The sequence below is a fragment of the Clarias gariepinus genome, chromosome 12 (genome assembly GCF_024256425.1).
Source record: "Clarias gariepinus isolate MV-2021 ecotype Netherlands chromosome 12, CGAR_prim_01v2, whole genome shotgun sequence".
Taxonomy (NCBI): Eukaryota; Metazoa; Chordata; class Actinopteri; order Siluriformes; family Clariidae; genus Clarias; species Clarias gariepinus.
In genome coordinates this window covers 25,343,841-25,370,669 of record NC_071111.1, presented here as the reverse complement: position 1 = coordinate 25,370,669, position 26,829 = coordinate 25,343,841, and the positions used below count along the sequence as shown (strand labels likewise).

Sequence of the window (26,829 nt, the reverse complement as noted above, 5' to 3'; positions counted from 1 at the left end):
CTCCACTTGTCTGTGTTCACTCAGTCTGTGATTCACTGTGCACGATGAACACACACTTCTCACGTCTCTGAGTCTGTTTAATGTGTTATAACTAAATGAATGATGTGTTTATGAGCATGTTCTCTATCACCAACATGGAAACACAGGAACACCGGAGTCTTCAACACACAAAGATGTTTATCACCAACTAAATCTAAAAGAAAAATGTGTATTAATAACCATAAACTGGACTGTGGTACTTCATGATCAACAGCATGTAATCATCTCTCCTTCAAGGGAAACATCATCATCTCCTGTTTATAATTAATCATTCAACATTTTTTCATTCTTAGTAACATCTGTGTTATAACAGGAACATGAGCAGATATTTACTCATCACATCACTGCTCTTATCCAATCACAGGCTTTGGAGCTTTTTAAATAATCAACACTACTGAGTCATTTAGCTCTTGTTCTACATTTATATTTAAGTGCAGACTTTAAGAACAAGCTGAGGTGAATTTTACAGGAATGACAGAAGACACGGTGTGGAGGTCGGGTGCTGGAAGAAGTGTCAGAGTGAGGAAAGTGGCGGCTTAAATACAATATTTGTAGCAGAAAAGTTTTAGGAGAATTAAGTTTGCTTCCAGAAACAGGGAAAAGCAGAGATCATCTTGTTCAGACAAAAGCAGCAGTATGAAGTCAGAGATAGCAGGGTGTCACAAGGAGACAAGCTGTTCATTTACAATCACTCTCATGCACTCATTTGTGACATTTTGTAGACTCTGACTGACTCCCTGTCTTCTGACTTCACATGAATTTAAAATCAACTTTACTGAACACAAAACATTAAAGCATTAAAGCATATTGTTAGAGAAAAATATTTAAATAAAACAGTGATAACACTTCTAACCTGCTAATCGTATATTTATTAGGACTGAATAGAAATTTACAAACTAATGATTAATTACTTATATAATTAGTCTTTTATTATTTCAACAATAATACAAAAAGGTCATTACTCACTTCAGTGTCTGTAGTTTGTAATGTTCATCATCCTTAAGAGCAGAGAGCAGCTTCTTTCCTGAGTCTCCTACATTATTCAAGACCAGATCCAGTACTTTCAGGTGTGAGGGGTTTGATCGCAGAGCTGAAGTCAGAGCAGCACAGCCTTCATCTGAGACACCACACCACTGCAAACTGTAGAGAGACACAATGACACACTCTTCATCACAGATCATACACAGGATAAGGAGTATAGAAGATGAAGGAATAAATAATATTCATGTCTTGTATAAACCAGATTACTTGCTGATCATTTAAATAGATATTCCTGAATTATAAATCTAATGGAGAGTAAGAAATGTCTACAAATTGGATCCATCAGGTTCTACAGGTTTAAATGTGAAATTCATTGTAAAAAAAAAAAAATCCTACGGAAAAACTGACATAAAGATTCCAGAAAGAAACATCCAAAAAAGTGTGAAAGTGAATCTGATTACATATTCTGTTTAATTTAATAAAATCTGTGAGATTAACAGTCGTCAGTTTTACACATTATTTTGTCCTCGTCTCAGAAGCAGGTGGAAATTAGCACAGTGTTGTTGGAGCGGTTGCCAGATCCCCGGTTTTCTGATATGTCTCTCTCTATGACTTACACTTTTGTTCTTTTGATGTAACATAATGAACACTGTATTATAAAAACACAGAGAAATTGTACATGAATAATGGATTGTATTTAATTAAGCTTGGCACATTGACTAGCTATATCTGAAGCACAGGTAGATTAGTCAGACTTGAAGTCTTTTACTCTTTAAGTCTTTTACTCTTTCCTAGTCAAGTGTGGAGAGAGATGTATGGCTTCGAGGTCTGGGAGACTGGTTTTGAATTGACTCTATTGATAAGAGACCATAAGGACTGGACATGGCCTGCTGAAGTCTTAAGGAGGTTTGGAGTTCAGGGCTCAGTCTATATAGATGAACAGTCTATTCACAGAGAGAGGAAGTTCATTATCACTTCAGATGAATATAAATCCAAACAGCTCTTGTTCTCTAGAACTCTTTTGTCTACACAGTTATTTTGTTATTACAATTTACATGAAAACATTTCTATTGTGCATCGGACTTTAACATGAAATATATCTTTTAATCGTGTTTAATCAGCAGTGTTTTCCTTAAAAATATCACTTTGTTGATTTTGTCATTACTTCCATCTACATTTAATATGACAATGTTTGGCTGCTGAATGTTGCTGAACAGGTATCGAGGCGATAAAAAACAATAATGAGTCCATAAATACGCTTAAAAATCAATAATGACTTGATAACGGAGCTAAAGAATTGATACCAAGGCGTTTCCGAGGAGTTAATGTCCGGAGGGGGCAGACGAAATTCTTTAACATGCTCCAACTTCCCTCCCGATACTAACGACTAATTTGCAAATAATTATAATAATAATAATAAAAATAAGTAAATTGGGCTCAGTGGACTGGGGGCCTAAAACTTAACTGGGACACTCTTCTTTTAAACCTAACAATGTGCTTTCCTTCTTTTGTGCAAGATTTAGTGCAAATCAAAAAAGTTGAAATTCAGTAAAAATAAAACAAAAAATAATTATTAATACTGTGTTCTGTGTTCTCACTGTGTTCTTATTACTAGGAACGTGTCCTAGTTTTAATGATACTGTTTCCATATGGCAAGATAAAAATCCCAATCATAATTGAAGATTAAATAAGGTTTATTGTCTGTTTATTTGATATGTTACTTAATTAATGTCTTTTCTAAATATGTTTTAATTGTTTTCATATGTAAAAACATATGCAGTGTACTTCCTTTGCTGATAATAAATAGAACTACAGACACATCATGTGTGTGTGTGTGTGTGTGTGTGTGTGTGCGCGCCTCTCTCCTGGTTTGGGGTCATCTGGTATCGTGTAACGGACGCAAAAGCAATAATCCTTCTTCTTTTAACTCGTATTAAACGTAAAAATTTGGAGGCTCGTTTTAACCCTTACATAACATCACGCCAAACATCATTTAAACATTTCACTGCATATCAGACTGTTTATGGTGACAAATAAGATTTGAATTTGGTAGATGAGGCGTCTCTGTGTGTTAGACCTGTTCAGTAGCTCGATTTTGGTAAATGACGTCGCTATGTCAGGACGAAACTGCTGCATCAGAAACACTGCCATAGCAGGTCACATGATCATTTATACAACCTAAACAATCCTTTTACTACATATTCCACATGTTTACATTTCTGTTCGGTTTGATAGCTGATAGTCCAGTTCAAAAGCAGAGTGTCACTTTAACTTAGTAAGTACGCCTGTGCTCTCACATTTCACTGGATTGTGGATCAGTAGATCTTACACACAGACACTGCAGAATTGTTCATAAACTTACAGTGACTTGTAGTTTTAACACTCGTTAGTTTTTCTTGTAAAGTGTAAACACTTATTCCAAAAAAGTCTTTCAAGAAAGACGTGTCACCTATCGACTGAATGTGCTACGTCTAAAATGAATTAGCTAGAGCACATCTAGGCTTCCTAATGAAGGTTCTGTGAAGGTTTGGTCAAATACACATGAATGGTTTAGGAGGAGTTGCAGATAGAAGTGTAATGATGATGATGATGATGAGAGACGATGGATAGTGAACTCTATGTGTCTCCTATGCTTCTCAGACAGGTCACACAACCAGGTAATTAAAATGTCAGGGTTTGTGAGAAGGGGTTGTGTGTCTGGGTCTTTCATCCACTCTTCAGCTACCAGGTCATACGGATGAAAGTTTTTGATCTCTACAAGTTCCTCAAAAAATCTTTGCTTGGCACCGGCATTTAACTTCTCCCAGTAAGGTCCCTTTTCCTTAGGTTTACTCTTCTTCATCTCGAAAGTAAACACCATGTCACAAATCTAATTTCTTACTTTCTTTGCTGATAATAAATAAAACTTCAGACACCATGCATTTAACAACATGAAGTAACTTCACATTCTCTATATTAAACATACAGTAGTGATCATACACTGTGATCTCCTCTCATACACACACCTATTGATCCTGTTCTCAACTTCAGCTCTGTGTTACTGTATGAGTGTATTTGAGTCAGTAAGTTTATTTATAGATATTTTTTATTTCTCACTAAATGTAAAATAATACAAGACTATTTAAGAGCTCAGTGAAAGAACTATTAATAAATACTGCACGGTTTTAATACTGCTTCTTTTGTACATACAGTATCAGGAAATCCTGTTTATAGCAGTTAGATGGAGACGAATGTTCACTGACAAAATAAACATTATTTCAGCTTTAAGACCAATAAAATGTTTCTCATTTGCATTTCCCTGCTGCTTTTAAACCCTACAGCTCACACACAGTGCATTTAGTTTGTGTCCCAGGTGCAGTTTGTGTGATTAGTTACAGTGTTTTAGTAAATTTCACAGTCATTTCAGACACACTGCAGTCACATCAAGTCATGTTTTGCTCTGCAGCTTCTCACATACGTACATCTGACCCAAAGACTCTGTGACAAATCATCAGTGTGCAGTGAAAAGAAACAATCTTCCTCCTCAGGACATTGATGATCAACCTAAAACTTCTGCTTCAGTCTCACTATTAGAGAATGTGTCTTACTGAGGAGCAGGTCATGTGACTCTCAGAGAGATGATCTTACCTCAGTGTCTCCAGTTTACAGTCAGGATTCTCCAGTACAGCACAGAGACGCTTCACTCCTGAGTCTCCTACATTATTATTCTTTGACAGATCCAGTTCTCTCAGGTGTGAGGGGTTTGATCTCAGAGCTGAAGTCAGAGCAGCACAGCCTTCATCTGAGACACCACAATCCCACAACCTGTAGAGAGACACAATGACACACTCTTCATCACCAGATTTGAATATTTATTTAATACTTACTTTAAAGCTGATGTGTTTGTAAAATGTCATGATTTTTGTTAGGTAGTTTGAAATTAAGTAAATAGTTTAAACTATAGAATGTATTGTCTAATGTGTTAGTGCTAAATCTTATGTACTTCACTTCATGTTTAACAATGATTCAGTTACTGTAAATGCTCAATGCTTTTTTCAGACAAGTTTATAAAAATATTCATAAAAATAACGAGCAATACTGTAAAGGTCTTGTCCTTGTACATCTATCTACAATTTTTTTTTTTTGTGCAGCCTGTACTATTAGTATGCTAATTAGGCCCAACCTCCCTTTCATGGCACTGAGATCACGTGACCTGAACCATCATTATAATTTTCTTCAAAACAACCATCATGGTGGACACAGAGTCAACTCGCAACAAAGATGTAAGCGTAATTTTTTTTTCTTAATTTTAACATACCATCCAACACATTATTGTGAGAACTATGTATGGTCTGTGTCTTTAGCATGTAAAAGTACACATGAATTGGGTTTTTGTATAATTTAAGTACATCATAAATACACTCAGTACAAAATTAGCCTCCCAAAACAGCTTTAAGTATAAACATATACAATATATTATACCAATATAACTTCACGTATACTAGTCATTATTCCATCCTAGTCTTTGGCATGCTAGGATTTAATATACGTAGCATTGTTTCTTATTACTTGCACAGCCAAACAAGATTTGTTCATGTCTTAGAATTAATTCATTTTGTTTAAAAAAAAATCCACTGTGGTTTAAGTAACTTGGTTGCTGTCTCATTTTACATTTTAAATTTTAAATTAAAATTGACTTCTTAAAATAAAATGGCTTTGGCGAGTGTGTGTTATTGTGGAAAATTGGGTTTAATTTTTTAACTGTAACCAAATGGTAGCTTTTTCCTCAACAAAAAATGAAAACATTTAACATTGAAGGGAGCTTCATCCAAACATCCAGAGAATATGGAAAGGTTAAGTACACTGTAAAAATTATTTTAGAAAATGGAGAAAGAGAACAAGGATGAAAGTATTTGATGGGTTTATTAAGGGCGATGGGACTAGAAAAGAGGATTTAAAATGAAAGAAAGTGGAGGTAGATCAAGACCAGAAGGTGGTGGTAATGCAACATAGTGGATGCCAACCGCCAGTAAACACCAAGAAGATAAAGGACTAACTACGTCATCAACCTAAGACCACTGTTGCCATGGGTTACTAGACGCAGGCGCTGACCCTCTGTTAGCATGTTAAGTACTTTGAAATGTTTATTTTGAACTCATAAGAGCAACACTAGATTATGGCAGCATAGCGTATATTGTATGTCTGCAGCAGAGTTTAACCTAAAGCTATTTGACATAATGCAATCTCAAACCCAGTCGTAGTCATACAGGTAGAAGTTAGGGAAATGCCATTAAGAATGAAGCAAAAATAAAGTTAATGTTGGCATACTGGGTAAATCTGCAAGGACATAAAGAGTACCCAATGAAGGCCATCCTCAAAGAGTGCTGGGACACAACAAATCCAATCTGTTGGACAGGGGACACCAAAGCAAAATGCCTAGGACTACAGAAGCTTGATACTGTATCAGTCCCACTGTGGCACTATACAGCACCCACCATGGAAACTATTAACTCCACCAATAGATGTAAGTCTAAAACCAAAAAAAAAGGACAAACTCATCACACATAACAAGAATAATAATTCAAAACCATGTAAACACAACAGGAAATAAGTAATAATAATAAAACTAATAATATATATACAGAGAAATGAAAAGATCCAGGTACAGCATGAACAGGGACAGTATTCTACATTCCACAGTACAAGATAACAGCTAAGGAAAGAACAACAGACCAACTATCAGAATATATGGTTAAACTCACAAGTATACAAATATTACTTGAATGAGTAGAAAAGAATTATCAAGGAGAGGTGATAACTGTATCAGATAGCATGTCAGCCATCACTAGTCTGGAAACAGGAAATTCATGCAGACAAAACCATCTAGATAACATCTTACAAATAGTGTCAGAATTATACCAGAAGGGTGTAAGGAGCTCTTTCCTATGGGTACCAGCACATGTAGGAGTAAAAAGAAATGAAGAAGCAGGTAAAGTCAAAAATACACTAGGGAAAAATTATCTGGAAAATATATAATAAACAAATGAAACTGGTTTAGCAGATAAAATCTAACAGTTTTTAAAAATCATCTTTTTTTTTGCTCATGTGGTTACATAAAATTCAAATTCAAATTTAAATTTTATTTGTCACATACAGAAGTCATACACAGTACGAAATGTAGTGAAATGCTTATACGACTGCCCGTGACCCTAAAGGAGAATCATAGCTTATAATAAGAAATAAATATGAATAAAAGAAACAAGATAGAAAGATTGTGTTGTCATGTGTGATATTAGAAAAAAGGGTGCTGGCTCCTTTAAAAGTTGTAGCTTGCTGATGATGTCATCAATATAGGACCAGCTTTAGTGTGTTGCATAAAAGAGAGCAACCTGTTATTGTGGTTTCTTCCATCTCAAGCCATCTGCTACAGTTTTTGTCGTATCGTTGGTATGTGAGTTTATGTTAAGTGGAATTAAACTATATTTGATAGTATTTGTGTTAAGTTCAAACTTTGATTCTTTATACAGGGGTGTGTCACCATGTGTTTATTGGTTATACACAAATGCTATATTACTTATGTTGCTATTTATTTAGTATACAGTTTGAAATGTAAAAGATTGCAGATACTTTATTTGCATTTACAGTGCTTATTTTATATGCATCAGTGCAGACTTGTATGCAGTGTTATTGTATACATGATTACGGTACACTAGGAGTTATACAGTATGTAAAATATTTCCTTTCTTTTATTTACTTAGAATTAATTTGTTCTTTTTAGTTTTACCCCACTTCCAGTTATCCATTAAACAGAGTGAACAGAATGTCTGCTTCAGCGTGGTGATTGGTAGAGGAGTTATCTGTCTGTCAACATATGCAGGGCGCATTGGGTGGCAGAACAAAGATTAAATAGAAAAAATTTTAATTAAACTAGGAAAAATAGAAATATACTGTACAAATTGAAATATCCTGTACTGTACAAGAGCAGTTAGGAAATTGAGAAAATTTGATATTTTGTAAGAAAGATGGTGTGCAAATATTCATAGAACAAAGTGACTTTGTGCAAAGGTTATTAAAGTGTCTTTATGCACTGGTCCAGGACGTTAACGTAACCATGTAATGTAGATGTGAAGGTAGGTGTGCAAAGTTATTAAAGTGTCTTTGTGCAATGGTCCAGGATGTAAACGTAAACATGTAGTGTAGATGTGATGTGCGTGGAATTGTCCAGAGTATCCATGGATGTAAAAAGATTGATTGATCAATTGTGAAAAGATTGTGTTAGTTCTGCATAGTGGTGTGGTTGAGAGACCTTATCGCCTGCGGGAAGAAGCTCCTCCTCAGTCTCTCTGTGTTGGCCTTCAGGGAGCGGAATCGCTTCCCAGACCGCAACAGAGTAAACAGTCCGTTGTTGGGGTGGCTGAGGTCCTTCACGATCTTCCTGGCCTTGGTCAAGCACCACTTGCTGTAGATCGAGTGCAGGTCAGGGAGCTTGGTGCGGATGATGCGCTCAGCTGATCGCACCACCCTCTGTAGAGCTCATCTGTCCTGCATGGTGCTGTTCCCGAACCAGGTCGTAATATTTCCCGTCAGGATGCTCTCTATGGTGCAGGAGTCGAAATTTCTGAGCACCTTGGAGGGCAGTCTAAAGTCTTTCAAGCGTCTGAGGTGGTAGAGACGCTGCCGGGCCTTTTTTACCACGGTGTTGATGTGACAGGACCATGCCAGGTCCTGCGTGATGTGAACACCGAGGTATCTGAAGCTGTCCACTCTCTCCACTGGGCTCCTGTTGATGATGGGGGTCTGGTAGTTCCTCACCTGCTTTGTACTGAAGTCCACTATCAGCTCCTTTGTCTTACTGACGTTTAGGAGGAGATTGTTCCTCTGGCACCAGTTCTCCAGATTTCCAACCTCCTCCAGGTAGGCCGTCTTATCGTTGTTCGTGATCAGGCCCACCACAACAGAGTCGTCAGCAAACTTGATGACGGTGGTGGAGTTGGTAGTGGCCATGCAGTCGTGGGTGTACAGAGAGTACAGCAGGGGGCTCAGAACACAACCCTCGGGGGCTCCAGTGCTGAGAGTGAGGGAGGCTGAGACATGTCCGCCCATTCTTACTGCCTGTGGTCTGCCAGTCAGAAAATTGGAGATCCACTGACACATGGATGAGCTGAGTCCCAGGTGCTCCAGCTTGGTGGTAAGTGTGGAGGAAATTATCCCGACTGAGATAAAGAGATGTTGAATATCTCAGTGAACACAGGTGCTAGCTGGTCTGCGCAGGCTCTGAGAATACGACCTGAGATGCCGTCTGGTCCTGCTGCTTTCCTGGTGTTCACTCTCTTGAAGGCTCACGTCATGCTCGGTGATGATGAACGCGCTTCCGATGCTGGCAGTGACTTCCTGTCTGCAGCCGTTAGCGCCGCTAGCATTAGCATCGCTAGCGTCTTTGGCTGCAGCCTCAAAGCGAGCATAGAAAGTGTTCAGCTCGTCTGCCAGAGTCACGTCCGCGTTCGTCATACCGGTTGTTGGTGCTTTATAGTCCGTAATTGTCCTTAATCCCTGCCACAGGCTCCTAGAGTCACTCTGTGGGAGTTGTGACTCTAGTTTTCTCCCGTAGCGCTGCTTCGCCTCTTTCACCGCCTTCCGGACGCTGTATGACGCAGCCTTGTACGGTTCCATGTCCCCCGACGCGAGTCCCGTGTTGTAGGCAGCGGTGCGAGATTTCAAAGCATCACGGTGGTTTTATCCACCCACGGCTTCTGGTTGGGAAACGTTCTAATAGTCTTTTTTTCAACGGTATCATCTGCTAGTTTCCCAATCCCACAACCGCTTCCGTAAACATGCTGACGTCATCATCGGAGCTGTTTCTGAACATGTCCCAGTCTGTGTCATCGAGTGCGTCCTGTAACGCGGCCACCGATTGGTCCGTCCAGCGCGCGACCTCCCTCTGAACCCAAACTTCCTGTTTCAGCCTTTGTTTGTATTTTGGCATGAGGAAGATGGCGGCGTGGTCGGATTTAACAAACGGTGGTAATACATTCTATAGTTTAAACTATTTACTTAATTTCAAACTACCTAACAAAAATCATGACATTTTGTAGCCGTCCTTGACAGTTATATAACAATGATCCAGTGTCCTTTCGCCCCTGGTGGGGCAAGTGATATGCTGTTAAAAGTTCGGCGCTGCGCGTTTGAGGTTGGCACTGTTAAAGTCCCCTGCCACAATAAGCGCAGCGTCCCAGTGTTGTGATTGTTTGGTCTTTGGTCTTCCTCTAGACGTCCTGCCTGGCAGTTCCAGCCTCAGCAACCTTCTACCGATATATTCACAATCTCTCCTCTGAACATGCCCAAACCACCTCAATCTGGCCTCTCTGACTTTATCTCCAAAACATCTAACGTGGGTTGTCCCTCTGATAAACTCATTCTTAATCCTATCCATCCTTGTCACTCCCAAAGAGAACCTCAACATCTTTAGCTCTGCTACCTCCAACTCTGCCTCCTGTCTTTTCTTCAGCGCCACTGTCTCTAAGCCGTAGAGCATCGCTGGTCTCACCACTGTCCTGTACACCTTTCCTTTCATTCTCGCTGATACTCTTTTATCGCACAACACACCTGACACTTTTCTCCACCCATTCCAACCTGCCTGTACCCGCCTCTTCACCTCCTTTCCACGCTCCCCGTTGCTCTGGACCGTTGACCCCAAGTACTTAAAATCCTGCACCTTCTTTACCTCTGCTCCCTGTAGCCTCACCGATCCTCCTGGGTCACTCTCATTTACACACATGTATTCCGTCTTGCTGCGGCTAACCTTCATTCCTCTGCTTTCCAGAGCATACCTCCACCTCTCCAAATTTTCCTCCACCTGTTCCCTGCTCTCGCTACAGAGCACAATGTCATCTGCAAACATCATAGTCCATGGGGACTCCTGTCTTACCTCATCTGTCATCCTGTCCATCACCAGAGCAAACAAAAAAGGGCTTAGAGCTGATCCTTGATGCAGACCCACCTCCACCTTAAACTCTCCTGTCACACCTACAGCACATCTTACCACTGTTTTACAGCTCTCATACATGTCCTGCACCACTCTAACATACTTCTCTGCCACTCTAGACTTCCTCATACAATACCACAGCTCCTCTCTTGGCACCCTGTCATACGCTTTCTCTAAATCTAAAAAGGCACAATGCAACTCCCTGTTACCTTCTCTGTAATTTCACAGTCATTTCAGACACACTGCAGTCACATCAAGTCATGTTTTGCTCTGCAGCTTCTCACATACGTACATCTGACCCAAAGACTCTGTGACAAATCATCAGTGTGCAGTGAAAAGAAACAATCTTCCTCCTCAGGACATTGATGATCAACCTAAAACTTCTGCGTCAGTCTCACTATTAGAGAATGTGTCTTACTGAGGAGCAGGTCATGTGACTCTCAGAGAAATGATCTTACCTCAGTGTCTCCAGTTTACAGAGAGGATTCTGTAGTACAGCACAGAGACGCTTCACTCCTGAGTCTCCTACTCTATTCCAGGACAGATCCAGTTCTCTCAGGTGTGAGGGGTTTGATCTCAGAGCTGAAGTCAGAGCAGCACAGCCTTCATCTGAGACACCACAAGACTGCAACCTGTAGAGAGACACAATGACACTCTTCATCACCAGATTTTAATATTTATTTAATACTTACTTTAAAGCTGATGTGTTTGTAAAATGTCATGATTTTTGTTAGGTAGTTTGAAATTAAGTAAATAGTTTAAACTATAGAATGTATTGTCTAATGTGTTAGTGCTAAATCTTATGTACTTCACTACTAGTATAATGCTCTGTAGCTCTCGCCCTGTTTTCAGAGTCTCTGTGTAACAATGCTTCAGTCTCACAATGCTTTGTTCAGACAAGTTTATCATTTAAAAAAATAAATAAATATTAAAATTAAAAAAACATATTAAATATAATACATTACAGATATACTTTAATTTCCTTAAATACTGTGTCAGGTACAGTATGTACGTTACACAGCCATATACTTTAAAGACTGATTCTGACTATATAAGCACACAATAAATAAGAAAAATATTTATAAAAATAATAAGTGATACCATTATTGTATTGGCCTTGCGCATTTATCTATAATTATTTTATTTTTTTTGTGCAGCCTGAACTATTAGTTAGTATGCTAATTAGGCCCAACCTCCAGTTTATACGTCACTTGAACCATCATTATAATTTTCTTCAAAACAACCATCATGGTGGACACAGAGGCAACTCGCATCAAAGACGTAAGCGTTTTACAGAATCTGCCAAGAAAAATCTTTACTCGTTTGGGTTTCCGACATTCCTACGTTTGTTTTGACACCTTGTCACATTTGCATACTCATTAATATTCATTAGCGCCTGCCAGAGATGGGCGTATACACCGGACCAGCCTTGTCTGTGTTCAATTATTTCAACGTTCATACAACAAATTGTACATTTATATTCTATAGTAAATATTTTCTTTTCTTCATTTTAACATACAATCCTACACATTTAAATTGTGAGAACTATGTATGGTCTGTGTCTTTAGCATGTAAACCCACATGGAAAAAACCTATATAAACATGTTTTAATATAGGTTTGATATAGGTTTTTAATATATGTGACATATATAAAATTGGCCGTTTTCCTATATTATATGTGCATATATGCGTGCATATATGTGCATATATGCGTGCATATATGTACCTATATAGACATATATGTGACATATATAAAATTGCCCGTTTTCCTATATTATATGTACATATATGTGTACATATATACGTGCATATATGTACCTATGTGCATATATGCACCTATATTTTTACCTAGATATTAGTAAAATTATTAAAATCCATAGCTGCTAGACAACATAAATAAAAGCCCAAAATGTAGAAATGTATTTTTATTTTTATTTTTTTAAGAACAATCAAATAGTAAAAGAACAAAAATATAGTACAAGAACAAAAATAAGACAAAAAAACTCAACAGGAAGAAAACATATACATATTTTGAGGACCTTCTCAGCTTTGTGAGCTTTGAATTGATAGATGTGCCTGTCTGCCCTCGGGTGGCTGCCGGCCACTTCTTCAATGTAGCATCTAGAGAAGACAAAAATAATAAGACAGTATAATAATAATAAATGATTATTAATTAAAACTTCAAACGACAACAATTAGTGCCATGAGGTTATTTGCTACACTATATGTTCTACAAAATAGAGGACTACACACCTTAAAGCGCAATACCCCAGAAATGTGGCTTTAGAGGAAAGGTAGGATTAAGAAGTGAGCAAGCGATAAATTAGTATATAGGTCCCAAGCAGATACAGTAACAATAATAGGTGCCCTACCTTATGCAGTCTCCGATGCCTAATAAACACGACCAGCTGCTTCCTATCCCCTCTGGTTGGCTTTCCACCTTAAAGTAATATTTCAAAATTATTATTAAAGGGGGGTAAAATGAAGGTGGAGAAAGCAAGAGTTTTTTTATATACACATCACGTTTTCTCGAGGTTTAAGAAAATGCAAAAATGGCAAGTAAAAAAGCGATGGTATGCCCGCACACAAACATAATTTATTCCACAGAACATGACTGACTTGTTTTTTTTTCAAGGACAGAAGAGATAAGAAACATGTTTTGTACCATTCAGGTTGCAGCAAAGTCTCCAAGTCGAAGGTGCCCAGCAGCAGATTCCGCACCATGGCAGTAGCAGAGGTGGCAAGGCGGGCTGCTCTCCACGCTTCTGCCTGTACACCCCAGAGCCCTTTCAATCTGAAAAATAATTTCACATCACAATATTAATTCATTGGCAACTTTTAAAAACTTTTTTATGTTTCATACTGATTCTTGCTTAGCTTCCCAATAGTTAATCGAATTTTATGTATACATGCAGATTAATGATAAAGATATGAAACAGTGTTATAAGCTAACCAAAACGGAGCCAAATACATATTAGCAACCATAATCTAAAGCTATCCAAAAACAAGGTGAAATACATTAGAACATTTATAAACATCTGTAAACTCCATAAGGCATTAGCTTAGCCACCGGGAAATATCATGTTTGTACTACATAAGGCAGCATGTTAGCATGATTTACCTAAACTATGTAAATGGCATTGAAAGCCAATGTGTCACACAAGCTGACAAGAGCTAGCTGAAGTGAGGAAAATATTTACTAATATTAGTTTAATATTATCAGAATAAGAGTTTTATAAGACTTAATAACTTACCCAGTGTGTCCTCTGTTGGATCTATTCTCTCTTCAAAATGCTCCTGTTCGTCGTCAGAGCCACACAGTCTTCTTCTAAAGGTGGTAAATGTAAACTCCTCCCACTTTCCAGAACATTCTGAAGAGTTTCCTTGGATGTGTAGTAGCGCGTGTCATCTTCCAAACGTGCAGAAAACTGAATCTGTGTGTAAACTCAAGCCTGTCTTTGTGTGTGTGTGTGTTTCATGCCAATGTCCGGGGGTGTGGCCTAGTATGTAAATTAGCCGGACTGATTTCCGTGTGATTGGCGTGTGGGCGTGTCCTGCCTCGGGCCATTAGCAGATAATGAAGTGAAATTCTAAAATGTGTATAACTATAGTTAAATTCCATAACATGCCAATTACATGTAATACCAATTTCACGTGTTCGCACATAAGTTTTTTGCTTTTTTAAAATTTAGTTAGTTCTTAGTTATTGCCTTGATAATAGAAAATATGAGCGCATCATGTATGACAGTTGCCAAAGTGAGATATGAGCTAAAATGACCAGATCCTGCCATGAGCTATATAGGAGACATATCTTGTATGTACATATAGGGCTTATATGTGGATATAAAGAAGCAATACAGGAGACCTATATGGCCTGTATATGCACATATATGCACCTCAATTTTGCCTATATGCAGCATATATATTATCATATATATGCATATATACTGCATATAGGCTTCATATATGCGCATATATCCTCATATAGGTTCTTTCCATGTGGGAAAGTAGACATGAATTAGTGTTTTTGTATAATTTAATTACATCATAAATACACTCAGTACAAAATTAGCCTCCCAAAACAGCTTTAACTATAAACATATACAGTATATTATAACAATATAACTTCATGTATACTAGTCATTAGTCCATCCTAGTCTTTAGCATTTTAGGATTTAATATACGTAGTTTCTTATTACTTGCAATTACAATTAATTAATTTTGTTAAAAAAATAAAAATAAAAAAAAAACTCCACTGTGGTTTAAATTACTTGGTTGCTGTCTCATTTCAAATTTTAAATAAAAATTGACTTATTAAAATAAAATGGCTTTGGCGAGTGTGAGTTATTGTGGAAAATTGGGTTTAATTTTATAACTGTAACCAAATGGTAGGTTTTTCCTCAACACAGAATAAAAAACATTAAACATTGAAGGGAGCTTCACCCCAACCTTCAGGGAATATGGAAAGGTTAAGTACACTGTAAAAATTATTTTAGAAAATGGAGAAAGAGAACAAGGATGAAAGTATTTGATGAGTTTATTAAGGGCGATGGGACTAGAAAAGAGGATTTAAAATGAAAGGAAGTGGAGGTAGATCAAGACCAAAAGGTGATGGTGAGGCAACATAGTGGATGCCAACCGCCAGTAAACACCAAGAAGATAAAGGACTAACTACGTCATCAACCTAAGACCACTGTTGCCATGGGTTACTAGACGCAGGTGCTGACCCTCTGTTAGCATGTTAAGTACTTTGGAATGTTTATTTTGAACTCATAAGAGCAACACTAGATTATGGCAGCATAGCGTATATTGTATGTCTGCAGCAGAGTTTAACCTAAAGCAAAATTTTCAGCTAAGAAAAGAACAACAGACCAACTATCAGAATATATGGTTAAACTCACAAGTATACAAATATTACTTGAATGGGTGGAGAAGAATTATCAAGGAGAGGTGATAACTGTATCAGATAGCATGTCAGCCATCACTAGTCTGGAAACAGGAAATTCATGCAGACAAAACCATCTAGATAACATCTTACAAATAGATAAAGTAGAAAATACACTAGGGAAAAATGGCCTGGAAAATATATAATAAACAAATGAAACTGGTTTAGCAGATAAAATCTAACAGATTTTTAAAAATCTTCCACACTCCAGTACAGCAGGAGGTAATGCACCAAAATCCACCAAAAAACCTCAAAGAAGAAGAAGCTGTCTGCAGATGGGTCAGAGAGCTGAAGCACTAACTGGTGGTTAATTATTACTGCATATTATCTTTGTGTATATTCTGATAACACACTGTGTGTTTGTGTGGTGTGTGTGTGTGTGTGTGTTATTTGAGTGAACAGATTATATTATACATTTTAAGCTGCTCTTTCATGACCAGTGGTTGTTTGTAATTGTTTTGTTTTCAGTGTGAGACAAATTACTGCTTTCTGAAGAATACAGAAAAAAACACACCATGTTGAAGTCCATGAAATAAATATATGTTTCTTTACCTTTATTTAGCTTTAGTCTCAGATAAAAGGCCTATTCACATGGGATTAGTATTACCTGGGGACCTCGTGTGATTTAGAAAATACCCCCCACATTTACTTACTTATCTTCCAGATATGATGTTTTTCATACAAATAAATCTAACATTTATATTATATTACAAATAATATTACATTTCATACAAATAAAGCCCTATTCGCTATTTTATTTCTTTCTACACATTGTGTTGTTGTTGTATGGTGTATAGTGATATGACCCAGAACTCAAAATACTTTCACTCCAACACAGCCTCCATTCTGTGCAGAAGATGAATAGAAAGATGCAAAGGACACAAAAGTCTTGAAAAGAATTATATACGACCAGATAAATTCTGGCCAAATCATAGACATGCTGATTCACACGGGACTAATATCTTTACTTTAATATTTTTACTTTACAAATTACAGACATGGCCGATTCACACTGGATTAAGATCACAGACAACCTCCTCAATTACTACAAATGACTAGAGGTCCTCAGGTAATACTAATCCTGTGGGATTAGGTCTAAAGGTTTGGCTTTACTGTAAATTACAGAACACATGTTTTCATTGATTTGTTGCTCTGGAGAAACATCTGTCCATTAACATTACAATCTACAAAGTTAAATGTCCCAAATAAAATTAAAACTTATCAGGAAATGGGTTAAAATGCAAGTTTCCAAACAACAGACATCATCAGAGACCATAAAGGCAAAAATGTGTGTGTGGATGATATTCCTCATTTTACTACGTATTTGACTGGTTGTAACAGGTGGACTCCCATGCTAAACATTAACATTCGTGTCCAGTAGGGGGTGGTATTGCATTGTTCTGCTGTGTGGCTGGTATTGACTTGGCCTGATGTTCCTACGTGTTGTTGGAGTGTTTTACAAACCAGAAATCTAGAGTGACAAAACTGAAAATGTAATATTTTAGGCAGTTTCGTGAACATCTAGAGGAATGTAGTATTTGTGGAGTATTTGTAAGAAGACCACTCCTCCTCCGAACGACCAGGTGCTATGTCTCACTACAGCTGATGTGAGGAAAACTCTACACAGAGTCAACCCACGTAAAGCTGCTAGACCAGACAACATCCCAGGCAGAGTGCTCAGAGAATGTGCTGAACAGCTGGCAGATGTTCTCACCGACATCTTCAACATCTCTCTGAGCAGCACCGTCGTTCCGACGTGCTTCAAGGCCACCACCATCATCCCCGTGCCCAAAAAGTCTACTGTGTCCTGTCTCAATGACTACCGTCCCGTTGCACTTACACCCACCATCATGAAGTGCTTTGAGCGGCTCGTCATGAGACACATCAAGACCCTGCTGCCCCCCTCACTGGACCCACTGCAATTTGCGTACCATCCTAACCGCTTAACGGACGACGCCATCTCCTCTACACTCCATCTTGCCCTTACACACTTGGACAAAAAGGACACATACTGTACGTTCGAATGCTGTACATAGATTTTAGCTCAGCATTCAACACTATCATCCCCCAACAACTGATCGGAGAGCTGAGCCTGTTGGGCCTGAACACCTCCCTTTGCAACTGGATCCTGGACTTTCTGACCGGTAGGCCTCAGTCAGTACGGATCGGGAATTGCACCTTCAGCACCATTACACTGAGCACTGGGGCCCCACAAGGCTGTGTGCTCAGTCCCCTGCTGTTCACACTGCTGACTCACGACTGTGTAGCAACACACAGTTCGAATCACATCATTAAGTTCGCCGTGGGTCTCATTAGCAAGAACGACAAGTCAGCGTACAGATAGCAAGTGCAGAGGCTAACGGACTGGTGTAAAGAAAACAACCTGTCTCTGAATGTTGATAAGACAAAGGACATACACAAACATTATCACTCAGCTTAACTCAACTACAGTACTTCAAAACATTGAGACTGGACTGACTAATCAACACAAGCGCAGACGCACTGACGTACACCACCAAATTATCGTACACACAAATCTGTAAAGGCTTCACTCTTTATCTCTTTTGCACAATATTCATTACTTTTTTTGCTCTAACTCCTCAATTCTTGCTCCTGTGTTAAGAAATGTTTACTGTTTCTCCACTACCTCAACACCATATTTTATGTTTTGTTATGTCCTGGTTGTCGCATTGTCACTTTGTTGTTGCTCGTTTGCACATTTGCACGTGCACTTTATGTTGTCTGTAAAACCTGTAGATAGTCTTTCTTAGTTAGTTAGTTTTTGTTAATTTATGTTGTAATTTATGTTAGGACTATCTGTCTTGTCTCTGCTAGTTTAGTTTCTCTGTTAATTTATGTTGTAAATTTATGTTGCATGTAGCACCTTGGTCCTGGAGGAACGTTGTTTCGTTTCACTGTGAATTTGAGAATTTAATAAACACTGTCAGGTTTTCAATATTGTGTGAGCTTTCCCATGCCTTATAAGATAATACTTCCTAAAGCCCATGGCCAGATAAATGTACATCCAAATTGCTGGAACTCCAGAGGAAACCTGGACAAAAGCTTAAGTGTACTTTCTGTGATGATAATCAGCAGAGAACATTAGACACATTGTGTCTGTATTGTCAGGTGTGTGGTCGTATGTGTGTGTGTGTGTCTTCTTCACCAGGTCAGGGTCAGCTGGTATCGTATCGTGGTGTGATGGACACAAAAGCAATAATTCTTCATTTAACTCATTTTAAACAAAAAATTTGGAGGCTCATTTAAATAAAATTTTGGACTTTTTTGGATTTTTTCACCCGATTTTTTTCCCTAATTTAGTCATGTCCAATTCCTCCCCATCACTAGAGGGCTCCCACGTTAAGGCTACTACTACCACTCAGTCGGGTGGGCCGCAGACTATCACGTGGTGCCTCCGACCCACGTGACATGACCAACCCCTCTTTTCGAACTGCTCGCTCACGCACCTTTGGGGGCAGCATAACACACTTGGAACAGCGCTATCCGCTCCTTCTGCTTGCGTGAGCTCACAGACGCCCCTGATTGGCTGTAGAGCCATCATTAATGTAGAAACACTAAGTACCTCTCATCCCTCCCCTATGAGAGAGCTCAGCCAATCAGACCTCCGGCTGTGAGAGGTAACAGCATCACCCGGGAACCGAACCAGCGATCTCTGGATGATAGGGCAAGCACTTTACCACTGCGCCACTCGGAGACCCCTGGAGGCTCATTTTAAACCTTACAAACATCACATTGCACTTCATTTAAACATTTTACTGCATGTCATACAATTTATGGCTGTTGTTGGGAACTTTTTCCTTCGTGGAATCAGAGACCAGGAGACAGTATTTTGATATCTTTCAAGCAGAAGTTACTCTTCATTGAGAACTCGCTGTGCGTCGCTGTAGTCATCCAAGTCTGACTAAAACTCCGCTCTGGAGATTTTATACTTTTCAAGGGGGAGGGATAAAAAGAGGTGGAAACGATCTAAACAAAGCATAGTGTAGTACAGGAATCAGCCTGGTAACGGAAGTTCATCAGCATAACAGTGTGTTTCAAATGAATAGGTGCTAATCTAATCAGCCTGACAGTATCACCCAGACCTTCATATTATCATAGACACAAAAGCCGTGAGATTAGCATTCAGATTTATCTTGGGACCCTACCCAGTGGTCAGGAAGTACATAAAGACAAAAGGTTAATGTCTCAGACACCTGGGCTACCAGACTTGATCTTCTTAGAATGTCACTAACTTTACCTCAAAATGTAAAACCCGATGTACATAACTCTGTCAGTTTATGTACTATTATGTTGGAACCTAGATTAAACATTTTACAAATTTGTAATCCTACACTGTGTACGTGTTAAATTAAAATGAAGTTTGAGTTACGTGTCGGTGGCATTGTTGTAGGATGAGGCGTCTCTGTGTGTTAGAACTGTTCAGTAGCTCGATTTTGGTAAACAGCGTCACTATGTCAGGACAAAACTGCTGCATCAGAAACACTGCCATAGCAGGTCACATGATTGTTTAGGAAGCAAAATTACAAATAAGATTTTTTTTTCTGAGTTCGAGAAGGCATGATAATTATAAGCAGCATCACATCAGGCCAACCTGATCAGTAATGCCGTCTCTCCTTTAACGACCTGGCACCTGAAACCTCTGCTCTAAACAATCCTTTCACTACATATTCCACATGTTTACATTTCTGTTTGGTTTGATAGCTACAGTAACAGCTAGAGCGGGGCGATATGATGGCCTATAAACTGAATCCCTGATTTTTTTTTTTAGACAAAATTCGATTTTCGATTTCAAAATGATTATTTTTCTTGAAATTAATAAAATTAGCCACTAGAGGGTATAGGATTTTTTTTATTTAAGCAAAACAATATTACCAAACATGATCTGCTTATTTCGACTAAAAGTGCAAACTTACTTTCACTAACAAGTTTACTTGATATTTTAGAAAAATATTAATCATCATCATAAATATTTATTTAACAACATGCATACCTTATTTTGTGATTAATAAAGTGTTACCACCAGTCTTTACCTTCTGGTTATTCTAGCAAAATATGAGGAATTGGTAAATAAATCCAGGCTTTCTAACTGTGTATTTGGGCATAACGTCTTAACAATATAACACGCCACAACATCAGTAATCTCTTTCCATCGAGGCCCCTCTTATTATATGGGATACAGTGGGAAAACGTGGCTGATATTTTTGACCTCTCTTATGACCTCTCTCCGGTGTTTATTTGCGCTGCCGCTGTCTCTGATTCAACAGTGTGGCTCTGTTTAAGGGGCTCGAGTAAATTAGACATGCTGTTTCAAACTTTACACAAATTTTACAGCGGGCTTTGCAAACCCGAACAATTTCCATACTACTGAAGAAACCGCGCCTCTCTTGGAAACAAGCTCTTTGGTTTCATCAGAGCACGCTGTCATGTAGTATTTCATATTTCACACAAGGGTGTCGCAGAACTACGGAAGCTCGCGGTGTAATACCAAAGTGAAATTGTAAAATCGATTTTCATTTTTTAACATCAACATAAACCATGGATTCGAATTAATTGATACTAACTATTAATCAGACAGCTCTACTAACAGACCAGTTCAAAAGCAGAGTGTCACCTTAACTTAGTAAGTACGACTGTGCTCTCACATTTCACTGGTTTGTGGATCAGTAGATCTTACACACAGACACTGCAGAATTGTTCATGAACTTCCAGTGACTTGTAGTTTTACCACTCGTTAGTTTTTCTTGTAAAGTTTAAGAACTTATTCCGAAAAACTTTAGGGGTCTTTCAAGGAAGGCGTGTCACCTGTCCACTGAACGAGCTACAGTACGTCTAAAAATAAACTAAGCTGGGGCACATCTACTGTATGCTTCCTAATAAAGGTTCTGTGAAGGTTTGGTCAAAATGATGAATGGTTTAGGAGGAGTTGCAGATAGAAACAAAGTGTGATGATGATGATGATGCTGATGAGAGACGATGGACAGTGAACCCTGTGTGTCTCATGCTTCTCAGACATGTCACACAACCAGGTAATTAAAATGCCAGGGTGTAAGAGAAGGGGTTGTGTGTCTGGGTCTTTCATCCACTCTTCAGCTACCAGGTCATACGGATCGATGTTTTTGATCTCTACAAGTTCCTCAAAATATCTCAGCTTGGCACCGGCATTTAACTTCTCCCAGTAAGGTCCTTTACCTTTAGGTTTACTCTTCTTCCTCTTGAAAGAAAACACCATGTCACAAATCTAATTTCTCACTTTCTTTGCTGATAATAAATAGAACTTCAGACACCATGCATTTAACAACATGATCTAACTTCACATTCTCTATAATAATACAAGACTATTTAAGAGCTCAGTGAAAAAACTATTAATAAACACTGCATAGTTTTAATACTGCATCTTTTGTACATATCAGGCAACCCTGTTTAATAGCAGTTAGTTTGTTCACTGACAAAATAAACATTATTTCAGCTTTAAGACCAATAAAATGTTTCTCATTTGCATTTCCCTGCTGCTTTTAAACCCTACAGCTCACACACAGTGCATTTAGTTTGTGTCCCAGGTGCAGTTTGTGTGATTAGTTACAGTGTTTTAGTAAATTTCACAGTCATTTCAGACACACTGCAGTCACATCAAGTCATGTTTTGCTCTGCAGCTTCTCACATACGTACATCTGACCCAAAGACTCTGTGACAAATCATCAGTATGCAGTGAAAAGAAACAATCTTTCTCCTCAGGACATTGATGATCAACCTAAAACTTCTGCTTCAGTCTCACTATTAGAGAATGTGTCTTACTGAGGAGCAGGTCATGTGACTCTCAGAGAGATGATCTTACCTCAGTGTCTCCAGTTTACAGTGAGGATTCTCCAGTACAGCACAGAGACACTTCACTCCTAAGTCTCCTACTTTATTATCAGTCAGATCCAGTTCTCTCAGGTGTGAGGGGTTTGATCTCAGAGCTGAAGTCAGAGCAGCACAGCCTTCATCTGAGACACCACAAGACCACAACCTGTAGAGAGACACAATGACACACTCTTCATCACCAGATTTTCATCTTCATTTAAGACCTAATTTAAAGCTGATGTGTTTGTAAAATGTCATGATTTTTGTTAGGTAGTTTGAAATTAAGTACATAGTTTAAACTATAGAATGTATTGTCTAATGTGTTAGTGTTAAATCTTATGTACTTCACTTCTAGTATAATGCTCTGTAGCTCTCTTCCTGTTTTCAGAGTCTCTGTGTAACAATGCTTCAGTCTCAATGCTTTGTTCAGACAAGTTTATCATTTAAAAAAATATATAAATATTAAATTATAAAACATATTAAATATAATACATTACAGATATACTTTAATTTCCTTAATTACTGTGTCAGGTACAGTATGTACGTTACACAGCCATATACTTAAAAAATTTATTCTAACTATATAAGCACACAGTAAATAAGGTGTTGGAAGCTGTTGGTGATGTAGCTTTCTGTTTTTGTTGAAAGTTTCGCATTTGTATCAGCATTTAAATTACATAGCTTTTTCATTTATACAATAATAATATTAATAGCAACTAGTTTTTACATCTTCATACTATTTGGCTTCGCCTTTTTCTGCGCTTTTTGGAGAACGCGCGAGTTTCTTCGTCTAAAAACAACAAACGGAATTCAGCTCCAAACAACTACAACTCCGACTCAGGTACGATATCATGTCTAATATTCAGCTCGTTCAGTGTGTAGAGTGCAGGATGTTTAGACATTCTTCCTCCGTCGTTAGTGGTAATTTTATTTGTAATAGGTGTGTGTTAGTGAGCACTCTGACGGAGAAGATATCAGCGTTACAGGAGCGCATTCAGACTTTAGAGAGGGTTAGAGAGTGTGAGAGCAGCGTTATTCCCATAGCGGACAGTCTGGGTGCCACAGGCGGAGATAACCAGCCCCCGACTCCGGCATTAGAGCCCTCACAGCGGGGCGAGTGGGTGAAGACTCGGCGGCATACTCGTTCAGCCAAAGCTAACGCTAAGGCTAGCCCACCGGAGCACACCTCTTCTGCACTTCACGTGTACAACAGGTTTGCTCTCCTCAGTGATGCACCCGTTGAGAAACCTGAAAGAGCTCTGGTTATAGGAGACTCTATACTGAGACATGTGAAATTAGCTAGACCTTTAGGGGCGCCAGCGGCAGTGGTTAGGTGTATCCCGGGAGCCAGAGCACCGGACATAGCAGGTAATCTTAGGGCTCTAGGACAGCACAGGTTCTCTAAGATAGTGGTACATGCTGGAGCTAATGATATACGTCTTTGTCAGTCAGAGATTAGTAAGAGTAACTTTTCAGAGGTGTTTAAATTAGCGAAGGCGATGTCCGATGGAGTAGTATGCTCTGGTCCCATCCCAATGAGATGTGGCGACATAGTTTACAGCAGGTTATGGTCGCTGAACCGCTGGATGTCCAGGTGGTGCTACGAAAACAACGTGGGCTTCATAGATAATTGCAAGACCTTTGAGGGCAAAGCTGGCCTGTTAGGACGGGACGGTGTCCATCCCACTCGGGAAGGTGCTGATCTCATTTCTTGCAGTATAGCTTATAGTCTTAGAAAAGGCCTAGTTAATCGGTGACAATCCAGAGCCCAGGCCAGGGAGCAGACAGACAGGCTAAACCAACCGTCTGCTAGCTGCATAGAGTCGTCACTCAGGTTTCATCATATTGAGACTGTGTCTGTTCCCCAAGCTAAAAACAAATTTAGAAAGACTCAGAAAGTCTGTTTTAGTAATTTAATTAACATAAAGACCACAAACTCAGATCATACTGAATGCGCAGCCAGCACCTCTGATCTGAAGCTAGGACTGTTAAATATTAGATCTCTCGCATCTAAAGCAGTTATAGTTAATGAAACTATCACGGATCAGGAATTTGATATACTCTGTTTAACAGAAACCTGGATTAAACAGGACAAGTATGTAGCTTTAAATGACGCTAGTCCTCCTGGATACAGCTACATACACCAGCCTCGGTTAACTGGTAGAGGAGGAGGCGTCGCAGTTATTCACAATGATAATTTGACTATTGTACAAAAACATGGACACAAATTTAATTTATTTGAAATTCTTTACAGTAACATAAGTGTATTTACCTATATTAAGTCAGCTCAGTCGATCCCGCTAATTGTCATTTACAGACGTCCAGGGACGTACTCTAAATTTCTTAGGGAATTTGCAGATTTCCTCTCAAACCTAGTCGTTTCTGTAGACAAAGTGTTAATTGCTGGAGATTTTAATATTTATTTTGAGAATCCAGAAGACCCTCTGAGAACAGCATTTATGTCTATACTGGACTCGGTAGGAGTAAATTAATGTGTAGTAGGACCCACTCATAAATCATATTAATAATATTATTCGGATTAAGTATAAGAAATTTATTCACAATTCCACTATCTGAAGTTATCTCAGATCACTATCTTGTCTCAATTTAAGTGTGTCACAGTTAGGGCTGGGCGATATGGCTGAAAACTGTATCACTATATCAGTGTTTCATATCGGTCGATACCAATAATTATCGATATTTTTATGACCCATTTGAAATAAGGACCAGGAGAAAAATATACTACATTTAAACATTTTTATTTTAAACTTAACCTTCCTTTGATCATAGTCCCCTCAGTTAAGACAGAAATGTCAATAACCATGGAAAACTCAAATAATTAAAATGTAAACATAAGTCTAAAGTCACAATGAACACTTAATTATCTCTTAACATTTAAGGTGCAAAATGTAAGAAAATGTAAGAAATGCTTAATAAAGTGTAATAAAATAGTGCAAAGTGCATTTCCTGCTTTTGAAGAGAAATCAAGCAGACCTGCATGAGACGACATGGCGCAACCAAACGTGATACTGTTACATGATTGACGTTAGTGTATCACTCCCTACGTAGCTAGGTTACCAGAGAGCGAGTGCCTTTGTTAATGCAACTGTCACGGGCAACCAGAAGCAGACCAGAAGACTAGCAGTTAGCCCTTGTAGCGTGGACGGTAAATCCAAATGCAGAAATAGCGCGAACAGGCACGATAACCACGCGAATCATTGTAAGACCTCTCTCACGCCGAGAGCAAGAGTTTACACAATTATACCCACTGTTGCGGGAGAGAGGTTGATTTTACGGCAGCTGTTTACGGGAGTGTAGTCCAGTGCAGGCAATGCTTTGTGGGTAATGCAGTCTAATGTGCGTGAATGCGGAAATGTGAGATGAGCTGGAATATAGAGCCTAAACCTGTTTTCTTTAAGTAGTTTTTGGTTTGATTTAAGTATGGAATCCACCCGGAAGTTTGTAATATCGCCTGACAACGCAGAAAATAAAAGAATGGACATGCATCGACTCGTTTGTCTTTCCCATCACTGCACGGGCATGAATTAACAGGCGCTGCCGCGAGAAACGACAAAATAAAGCGGAGAAGCTAACACCGCGTTCTAGCAACACACACTCAATCAGGAATTGGACCCAAAATCACATAAGATCCGGCGAAGCGTCGGAAACAGCATGGGCAGACTCAATGACTGAGAGATGTAAAGCGCCATCTTTTCTCCTTTTATACTTCCTGCATTGCGACCGTACTACTTCAGGGTCCTAGTGCCGGTCGCGGAGCAAGTGCGCATGACAGCAACCAAACTAGCTTCGCGACCTGTTTTCTTCTGACAAAGAATAAAAATTATCGAACGTTTTATCAAACACATTTTTTATTGATTTATACATATCGTTATCGTTTTATCGCCCAGCCTTAGTCACGGTAATAATGTACACACAGCGCCGCACTACCGTATGAAACGTACATTCACATCAACTACCACACAGAGTTTAATTAGAAATTTCCCAGTGTTACCAACTTTGAAGGGATCACCGTCAGTGTTAC

The 26,829-nt window shown here is 38.8% G+C and overlaps 1 protein-coding gene across 1 annotated transcript in view; it reads right to left on the bottom strand.

The window, feature by feature from the left end:
- Positions 1-1,001: 1,001 nt before the first annotated feature.
- LOC128533810 (NLR family CARD domain-containing protein 3-like) overlaps positions 1,002-26,829 on the bottom strand; it is a 144,465-nt gene continuing 118,637 nt past the window's right edge. Inside the window, exons 8-10 of the mRNA XM_053508071.1 lie at positions 22,780-22,953; positions 11,440-11,613; positions 1,002-1,179 (exon numbers count right to left, since the gene is read on the bottom strand). Of these exons, the coding sequence (XP_053364046.1) occupies positions 1,002-1,179; positions 11,440-11,613; positions 22,780-22,953 (526 nt within the window). The remainder of the gene's footprint in view (positions 1,180-11,439; positions 11,614-22,779; positions 22,954-26,829) is intronic.